This window comes from Suillus fuscotomentosus (genome assembly GCF_016647785.1).
Source record: "Suillus fuscotomentosus strain FC203 chromosome Unknown F5891scaffold_123, whole genome shotgun sequence".
In the NCBI taxonomy this organism is placed as follows: Eukaryota; Fungi; Basidiomycota; class Agaricomycetes; order Boletales; family Suillaceae; genus Suillus; species Suillus fuscotomentosus.
The window spans coordinates 85,245-95,079 of record NW_024539635.1 but is presented as its reverse complement, the minus strand read 5'-3'; the positions used below and the strand labels follow the sequence as shown (position 1 = coordinate 95,079).

At 47.6% G+C, this 9,835-nt stretch overlaps 1 protein-coding gene across 1 annotated transcript; it reads right to left on the bottom strand.

Annotated features, from left to right (window-relative positions):
- Positions 1-2,515: 2,515 nt before the first annotated feature.
- Positions 2,516-8,917, bottom strand: F5891DRAFT_964149 (ABC protein; the record flags this gene model as incomplete). Its single annotated transcript, XM_041376073.1, has 38 exons — positions 2,516-2,629; positions 2,679-2,740; positions 2,796-2,881; positions 2,931-3,207; positions 3,260-3,275; positions 3,331-3,394; positions 3,445-3,525; positions 3,578-3,779; positions 3,828-3,852; positions 3,906-3,958; positions 4,014-4,086; positions 4,142-4,190; positions 4,216-4,408; positions 4,460-4,543; positions 4,592-4,663; positions 4,769-4,789; positions 4,844-4,886; positions 4,940-5,042; positions 5,099-5,179; positions 5,231-5,354; positions 5,406-5,813; positions 5,855-5,930; positions 5,982-6,026; positions 6,073-6,186; positions 6,243-6,356; positions 6,406-6,783; positions 6,841-6,958; positions 7,011-7,077; positions 7,129-7,179; positions 7,230-7,374; positions 7,429-7,481; positions 7,605-7,782; positions 7,831-7,965; positions 8,026-8,070; positions 8,129-8,485; positions 8,539-8,604; positions 8,665-8,716; positions 8,772-8,917. The coding sequence occupies 38 exons, from the start codon at positions 8,915-8,917 to the stop codon at positions 2,516-2,518; spliced, it is 4,371 nt and encodes a 1,456-aa protein (XP_041218247.1).
- Positions 8,918-9,835: the final 918 nt, after the last annotated feature.

The window sequence follows — 9,835 nt, the reverse complement described above, 5'->3', positions numbered from 1 at the left end:
ACACCGACGGGTCATGTGCCAACAACGGCAAGCAGAATGCGGTATGCGGAAGTGGAATCTGGATAGGAGAAAATCATCAGCTTAACAAAGCAATCAAGGTCCCCGGGACCTCTCACTCGAACCAAATAGGTGAACTTACCGCAGTACTCGTTGCCCTACAATCGGCTGACATACTAACACCCCTGAAAATCATAACCGACTCAAAATATGTCATAGATGGACTGACTACGCACCTAAAAAACTGGGAAGACACAGGTTGGATAGGGATCGCCAATGCGACCCTCTTCAAAGCCATAGCATACCATTTGAGACGACGCCCAGCCCCTACCACATTCCAATGGACTAAGGGGCACGACGGGCTGATAGGAAACGAGAGAGCGGACCAACTCGCACTTGAGGGAGTCCGCCGTACAATACCTGATAACATCGACACATACGTCCCACGCAACTTCGACGTCCAAGGCGCAAAACTAACAAAAATGTCCCAGAAGTTAGCCTACATGGAGATAATGAGCAGAACTAAACTCACATACAAAAGAACAACCTTAGCCCTCCTCGACATCACTAGATTCGCGGTGGAGGCCATATCGTCCAATCTAGAAACGGACGACACCATTTGGCGCAGCTGCAGGAATGCAGACATCTCCAAGAATGCCCAGATGTTCCTATACAAATCACTCAATAATGCATATCGAGTGGGAGAATTCTGGGAAACCATACCTAACTACGAACATAGGGCACTCTGTACCCAATGTCCGGGAGAGGTCGAATCGATAGAACATATACTAACGCAATGCAACAACCCAGTCAGTAGAACCATTTGGCAACTGGCAGAAGCCACTTGGCCAACAAAACATGGCCCTTGGCCTAGACCGCACATTGGCCTCATCCTCGGATGTGGCGCCATTTCCATCCCAAACACAGAACAGAACAGGAATCCAAACGATAGGAAAGACGCACCTATTAAAAAAGGTGCGTCGCGCCTCATGAGAATACTGATCTCCGAGTCGGCCTACCTCATATGGACTATAAGATGCGAGAGAGTGATTCGCGAGTCCACGCACAATGAAGACTCCATAAGACGACGGTGGAGGAATGCCATCGACAAAAGGCTACAGCTTGATCGAGCACATGCATGCAAGACGAGACGAGATACCAAAATGGTAACAAAGGTAAAAAGCACGTGGACTGACGTATTACTTAATCAACAACCCCATGATGATTGGGCGACCAACCTTGAGGTTTTAGTGGGTATCACACTACCCAGGCCCTCGCAGACCGTGGCAACCAGGTAGTTCTTAAGAGTCCCACACTACTTCACGACCGTGAAGTGTGCGTAAGCAGCATTTTTCCTCGGACGACCTTACTAAGTAGGAGTCGCTATAAGCGTTTACATAGAGCTCGACGGTGTCAGTTGCTGTGTAATAAACTCGCTTTTCCAAAAAAAAAAAAAAAAAAGAAACTGCAGGAGGCGAAGAAGACGTTTAGACCGCATTTGGCTATCACACAAACACCGAAGAAAATTCTCGTGCACCGCTTCGACAATTGGCATTGTGCCGGCATGACAGAATAGCACAGATCTGACCTGTCCCACTCCTCTGCAACGCCTCCGACTCAGGGTCATCCGCCAATAGCTAATCCAATGCACTCATTTCCTCCGTCATCCACACCTCCTCGTTGGCATGTAGGCGAAACACATGTGGTGGGTCCATAATGTAGACCCAATGCTTGCCAAGATGCGCCGAAGATACTTTACGCTAAATCCATCATGTAGTTGATGGATTGGCGTTGCATCAATTTGCAGAGCCATCATGATGTATGGTATCATCCTGCGACTGATCCGGGTGGAAGTACTGTTAACGGATTGATACTGTGACATGCATGTGATTATGTTTTTCTTAAGTTCCGCTTGCCTTCAGTTTGTTAATGGCGCTCCAGAGCTTGCGGTGCGCCGACCTACATCTTCTTTCAACCACTGCTCATTGTTTCTGTAGGATTCATATTCTATGGAAGCTCTGATACTCGTTGGTGCTCTTCAAATTTCCTTGGGCGTGCAGATGTTCGTGCTGGGATTACGCCTCATCCTTAGTGTTCGAAAATATCACGCAAAACTCGTGGCTGACTCCGACGGCGAAACTAGCATGGCTTCCCTGTCTTCCGGGAGCGTGTATATGTACCAACTAGCAATACTGTGTAGGGAGATACTTGCCAAGTAGTCTGCAGAGAGGACACATCTGGTAGAGGATCTGTTGGGATGATTATTCAAGAGAGCGATCTGTTCACCTTCAGAATTACAAGAGATCTCTGCACATTGCAATGCTGTACTGCATAATGTCGAAATCGGAAGCACGATTGTTCACAGTTCCGAAAGGCCTTTGGAAATGTAGGCGGCTGTTTTGATATCAGTGGCTTGTATGCTAGATGAAAACATGGTTCAAGATCGCTACAAGAAATAGAGACCATATGATAGGTACAGTCCTTACCAATTTGAAAAGAAATCAACAGACTTGGCCATCTAAAGCTGTTTACTCGACTCTAGTATATCTTTCAACGAGATATTGCTCCTCTCACACATTCCGCGGAAAAGGCCACCCTCCATTTTGAAAAGATTGGATGGAGTATCGAATTCCTTTGATAATGTGTGAATATTGACCACCGAGGCATTCAAATCAACCTACAGCAACAAGGCCAGCGTCAAGAACCAAAATCCGGTCATATGAAATGATAGTACGAAGTCGGTCTGAAGTATCATCGCATTATATCATTGCACCGAGAACACAGAAGATAAAACGTACGGGCAATACAAAGTAGCGTGCGATCCTGGAACTCCGTCTGGATAGTGTGCTGGATCTGGCTATCAGTATCGAGATCGACAGAGGCTCTGAAAAGAATTCAACATCAGGCATCCAGGAGAGGAACACATGACTAACGTAGCCTCATCAAGCACAACGACCTTGCAGTCTTTCACCAACGCACGAGCCAGACTGAGCAGAGATCTCTCCCCAACGCTGAGATTCGCTCCCTCACTCTCAATAGTACTGTCAAGGTCGTAGCGGTTGGTGGGAGCTTGCTCGCTCCCGACGCCATCACTAGAAGATGACTGTTTCGAGGTGATACTAGAATCAAGCAGACAAGACCGATGCAGCGCATCCCATAGCACCGCGTCACTGTGTTGGGAGAATGGATCCAGGTTGGAGCGCATGGTCCCTGGGGATCATTTAGCACTTTGCACAAGAGCACGTAGATATACGATACTAACCGCTAAATAGAAGGGGCTATCAAGTTCGTACGTTAGTCCTGTGTTAGATCGTACAGGGAAATTTTACAGACGTCTTGTGGGATAATCGAAATCTTGGAGCGGAGATCTTTAAGACCAAGCGTAGATATATCGACACTAGAAAGGATAAACCAATCAATATTCGTCACGAGTAATGATCCACGCACCCATCAATAGTGATTGAACCACCAGACACCTCAACAATTCGAAACAGTGCAAGCATCAATGAAGATTTACCAGCACCAGTCCTGAGGGGACATCGCATTAGCATACATAGGTAGATCCAACAAACCAGCTAACCTTCCAACGACACCTATCTTTTCGCCTCCCCTGATCTTGATGGAGATGCCCTTCAATACGTTGGGAAGGCCCGGCCTGTAAGCCATCTTAACGTCGTTGAATTCGACGGCACCATGTTCAGGCCATTGCGCCGGGGGCTTTCGTTCTTCGATCTCATATGGAGCCTCTTGAGGTACCATATCGCCTGCGACGTACTGTACCACTGCGAGATGTCAGTAAGAATTGAGGTATGATGGAATTGGGGACTCACGTCGCTCCACTGAATTCATGTAATTCTGAGGCGAATAACAATTTAATAGCCTATGGGAGATAGTAAGGAAAGCCTTACCTCAACATCTGCTGTCTGTCTGGTTACCAGACTACACATTTGCGACAGCGAGGCTGTGACAAGGTTAATCGATCGTATAGACTGTAGTGGCGACATTGGGAGACCCACTGGTATACGTCAACACCAACCCTATCTGAGCGGCGTTTATCCCGGAGACGTCGATCACCGCGAGAAGAGCAACCTATTGAGATCATATTGAGTAACCACGAGGTATCTGTCATTGGGTAGACGCCTACAAGGAAGACTAATATGGCTCCCATGAAGTCCAACCTTATTGCAAGCCATCTGAGGGAAGGTGATGAACAAAGACCGCCAAGATATGCATAATTTGAAGGTTACTTGCCTCTGGTTCGTGACCACGAGTAATAGAGCTCTGTCCTCCAGATCAATGTAGTATCTATTGGCAGCAATAAACCGCTTCATTTCTCCGTAGCTGCGGATTGTGGGCAGTCCTGTTAAGGTCTCCGAAAAGTGGGCATACAGAAGAGAGCGAAGCATAGAATCTGATGACCAACTTCAACGGAGGCTTTCACGTCAAAAGTACAATAACAAACCCAGACGCTTGACTTCGCGAGCACCAGCTCGATAAAAGGCAGCAAAGTAGCCGTAACCGATAGCAATGAAGAACACAGCGATAACTAGTCAAGCATGAGCCATATCCTCGCGGATGATATCAATATGCTGACCAAAGTACGGTTCAAGGACAGAAACGATGACGATAGAGCCAACCACGCTGGACAGCATGATGACGACTGGATCTCCAGTCAGTTTCTATAAATGAAGCGTGCAACTAACGTACGCAATCTCGTCGATTCTGGACCATGGATAAGTGACATCTCAGCATGCAGTGATATATGACTCACGTGGTAGTTGATTGTCAATACCTGGATGAAAAGTTTCCGCAAGTACAACATAGCAAAAATAAATGAGATACTGACCGTCGATATCTTTGCCAAAAATGCTCAGGATTCGGCCCATAGGCTACAGGAACACAATAAGCATTGGTTTTAGCGCTTCCATATGCAATCACTCACTGTGGTGTCAAAAAAGGACATAGACGCATGAAAGACGTTGCGCACGGACTTGTGGTGCAGGCTTTGAGATGCATAATATGAAATGAAATCCATTCCAGCACCACTACAGCAAGTTGTGTTGAGTGAGCGTGCCGCCATCAGCGATAGGAACCGACTTACAGCAAGCATACGAAGATCGCTTGAGCGACCCCTAGACAGCCGTACAGCGTTTGATAGAACGAATTTGGTCTGTCGAATTTGCTGCACTGGAATTTAGAAAAGGAATCAAGAAGTCAATAAAAAGACACTGACTTGGCCTCCCACCAAACTAGCGTGTACGAGTTCAAGATCTGGCTTCCCTGCATTGCAAGCATAAAGAGAACAAGCAGGGGAACTGTTATTGAACCGCGTCCCGCAGCCAAGTATGTCCAGTACACTATGGGACTGTTTCAGTCCAGGGAAACATCTCAGATAAACTTGATCGCACCTGCCCAGGACACAGAGCCCGTCGACCGCTTCTCTTTGACGATCAAGCGACCTTCGAGTTTCCCACTGCCAGAAGCCCGTTCTCTGGCTCTTTCTGACTTCAGCTTCACATCCTCGATCGTAATGCCTGTCTGCGGAGTGACTTCCTCTTCCTCTTCCTGGTCTTCATCTTCCCCCTCCGATGCATGGCCACCGAACTCTAGGTCCAAACGCGCAAAATCACCACCTTGAGAGACCAGATCCTCATAGGTTCCACTCTCCGTGATGACGCCGTTGTTCAGGGTATATATATAATCTACCTGGGAGAGGAAGTGGATCGCATGCGTGACCAGAATGACGGTAATGCCGCGATTTCGCAGGGCACCCACGATGGCATCTTGGAATAACGACTTTCCGACATGAGCATCCACTGAAAACATTCATCAGTATGTCAGATATCATATAAACTACATAGCTCGCCTGCCGAGAGCGGGTCATCAAATATGACGATTTCAGGTTCAAAGTAAAGGGCACGAGCAATGTTGACCTAGGTGGAAGATAAAGATAAATTCTGAACGGATCCAAGCCACGAACTCACCCTCTGCTTTTGGCCACCGCTGAGATTGATTCCCTTTTCTCCGATCTGAAATAACATGAGCAGCGATATCAAGTTGAATTCATCCACATACCTCAGTCAAATCCCCATCTGGGAGCAGTTGGAGATCTGGAAGTAGGCAAGCGGTTTCAATAACGCGCCAATATCTGTCCTCCTCGAATGGTTGACCAAAAGTAATATTATCGCGCTAGAGTAAGATGTTTAGAGGTATATTTGTCTTTGTTGGGGTGACATCATGCTGACCAATGTAGCATTCTGGATCCATGCGGTCTGCGGACAATATCCAACGCGACCGCCGAACGAGACATGTCCGGAGACCTTCCTCATCTCACCTATCAGTCCTTGCAATAAACTAGACTGTTCATAGGTCAGCAGTCGCGTCAAGAATTCCATTCGACGAAGGTACCTTGCCGCTCCCAACAGGTCCAACTACAGCAACAAGTTGACCTCGTGGAATTGTCATGGTCACATTCTTTACCTGGAAAGGAGGTGTATCTTTTCCAGGAGTGGGCTTTTCCTTCGCCGTGTCCTCTTTCACACTCCTGTCCTTACCCCTCGGTGGACCCTTCGAGCTAAAGGCCTCACCAGAATCTCTTTCATAGCACTCCCACTCAAATGTTGCGCCCTTCGTCAAAAGCGCGGGTTCTTGGTCCTTATCAATCAAGAGTGTATCTCCGGAAATAAGCTCCGCGCGGAACACTCGTGTGAGCCGCTGAAGCGCGCTGGATGCATCGGGGATAGCCGATAGAGCGCGAGGCATGAACATCATTGGTTGCCGGAGAAGCTATTTGTCTCACGATTAGGTGCGTGTTCATATATCTGCCGCAAAAGACAAATTCACCTGGAACAAACTCAGCGAACTGAATATGACAGCAACGTTGAAGTCGTGGGCTGTGAGGGTGTACGTGACGAAAGCTAGTGTGGCAGCGAGGACTGGCAGCGAAGTCGCGAGCGCCAAGCTGTGTATATTTAATCAGGAGGCGTCATCATGCTATACACATCTGGACTTACTTCGCCGAAGTTAGATGAAGAATCCATCGAATGCCATGTAGTTCCTTCTTTCGAAGGTCGAAAATTCCTAAGCAATGTTGGTGAGTATGTTGTTGACATTCCTTGACGTCATGCTTACTTTGAAGGAAAGGAACCTCGTATGAAAAGTACTTGACGACCCGCATAGCCCCTATGCACTTCAGTGTCCTTGCACGTCCCAGTTGCCCCAAGGTTACGTACCAAGTACTTCTAGCAGAACTTTAGCTCGTTGATCAGTCCACTTCATTGACACTAAGCGGATACGATGTTGCAGTGTCATTAACCACTGTTGAATCGGAATCATGATTATGAACAGCGAGAAACCAGCGAGTGCAGACGGCCCGAGCTAGTTTTTAAGTGCGGTTAGAATAAACTGAACTTTTCACAGCGTACAACAAACCTCAGTCAAGAGAATGATTAAACAAACTGTGACCTGAATAGGCGCGGTCCAGGCTTGAGGATAGTAAGTCATCTCTAAATCTGAATGTCAGATTCTATATACTGACCTGCATGCTAGTGACGAGGGACAGGCTACAAGTCAGTCGACAGCAGGAGTATAGTGCTTAAGTTTGCAACTCACGAACCACTGCGCACACGCGTCAACCCTGCTCACATCAGTAGAAATGTGATTCACGAGCGTGGCGTTGTTGATTTTAACGCGCGCTTTGCCCGTCAGGTTCACTCCGCGCTCGTAAATACATGTTATCAGCGCGGCTCTGGCCAGGACCCCTGTTGCCATCGAACGCCAAAAGAACTTAGGAACATTAGGTGAGCCGAGTGTAATTCATAAATTTTAACAAACTTGGTGGGTGCAGATGCTGGCCATCACAGTGAGCCCAAAGAGCCCAAAGGCCATGGCAATCCCGCGACCGATATTAGGGCCAGGTGTTCCTGCAATGATTGCAGCGGAACGCTCCTCCGCAAAGAGAATGATTTGCTGCCGGGGGAGGACAGGCGTCAGAGGCTACCGCAACCAAACACAGAGGTTGCTATTTACCCGAAGGACGATTGGACCCATGAGCTGCGCAGTATCACCAAAGACCTGACAAGTGGTGTTGTACATTGATTATAACAGCAATAAATGAGAGGAAAACTCGTACCTTGAATATACCTCCAATCCAGAACATCCCACGAAAGACATCATTCAAAGCCCAAGCGAGGCTGGCCTCTTTCCGCCCTTCGGATTCTCGCCAATGGTTCTGAAATGTTGCATATCGCTCAGACCGAGTCGCACCTTGTTTCTGATCATTGCTTGAAAGTGCACGCATGGCCCAGCCGGTACGTTTGAAGAGAGACGGTCTGAGTTCTCCACTCTCAAGTCGTGCGTTCCATTCGGCTGCTGCTTTGACACGCCGCTGCCATGCAGCTTCAAGTTTAGCGGCAAGGACGGTCGACTCCCGTGATGGGTCCATTTTGTGTAGATCAGATGCTTGTAATGTGCGCTGATATCCGAGAATCTGGATGTATACATTATAGCAGTATACGTCGGTATCAGGATTCAATGACTGACCGTTATATCTGTGACCCAGGAGTACGTGAGCTGAGAGAAAATGGAAGCATTGGCCAAAGGCGTCAGCTGTAAAATGACATGTTATTAGAAGGGTCCCTCACAAAATCAGCGTAGGGGATTGCATACCGCTGCATCCTCCAGAGACGGGGGAGCTGGAGGTGGTGGGTCCTTAGGTAACCTGCCCGCGGCTCGATGAACTTCGGAGGTCATTTTTTGAAAAGTAGTTCACTTACCACAACTGCCACCATTTTTGACGAAAGTTAGTATACTCGTCACCAGTGTCAAGCTGAAGGTTTAAAGGTTGAGGGTTGGTTCCGTTGACCTCCTCAACCTTTTCCTTGTCCCCCTTCGTAGATTCTTCTGACAGTTGGGAGTTCATGCGGAACGAGATGGGAACAGCGAATACTGGGCTAGGCTTGCTGAGGAAGATTCGGAGCACCATCGGCCTTCAAGTTATATTATAAATACGCATTGTCATTACATGAAGATAAGCAGCATGAGGCGTACCGTGTAAGCTTGCTTGAAGAAACCTCACGGTCAATTAGGTCACCTGTCACTCCATCAAACATTCCGTGGCCAGTGAGACACGAGGGCTGAAGAATGGGGACCTCCGAGTCGAACTCTAGTACTACAATAGACCATTAGAGCTACCAGTGATAAAGTTATACACTAGCTGAAAGCGTGTCGTCGATGGAAGTCACTGTATTTCGGCACCGAGGCTTGCAGCTGGCTATATTCTATATGAAGAGGTAGTGTCGTGTCCTCCCTCATACCGAATTCATGAACGTCATACTACATTCAAGTTGAAAGTTAATTAATTAATTCCTTTACGTACCCGGGTCTGAGTCATCACCACGGTAATTTCCGACAACCTCATTCGGGCTCAGCCTACAACCATGCTCGTTCTCCTGGTTCTTCGTTAGTCGTCATAATTCAACCAGTGCCCTATGTTAGCTTGAAATTCTTCAGTATCACTTGAGTAGTCTCAACTTTTTATGCCTGCTGACATCCCAGTCGAAGACAGTGCAATGTGCATTGATGATCATGTTTCACGAATTGTTTTCATGCCGTTGTCTAGTAGACAGGCCAGGGCACTGATTGTATCGTCGCTAGGTAGAATGGCAGAAACAAGCATGCTGTCGATGAGGCTCTTCGATCGTCCTGGTACAGAATTTTCTGCTCTGACCATTATGAACATATGCGCATCTCGTGTGTGAGTCTTCTATTGCTTTGTCCCACTGAACTCATTCAATGCTGCCGCTTACTATCCCAGCTAATCGCAATTTCACACCGGACG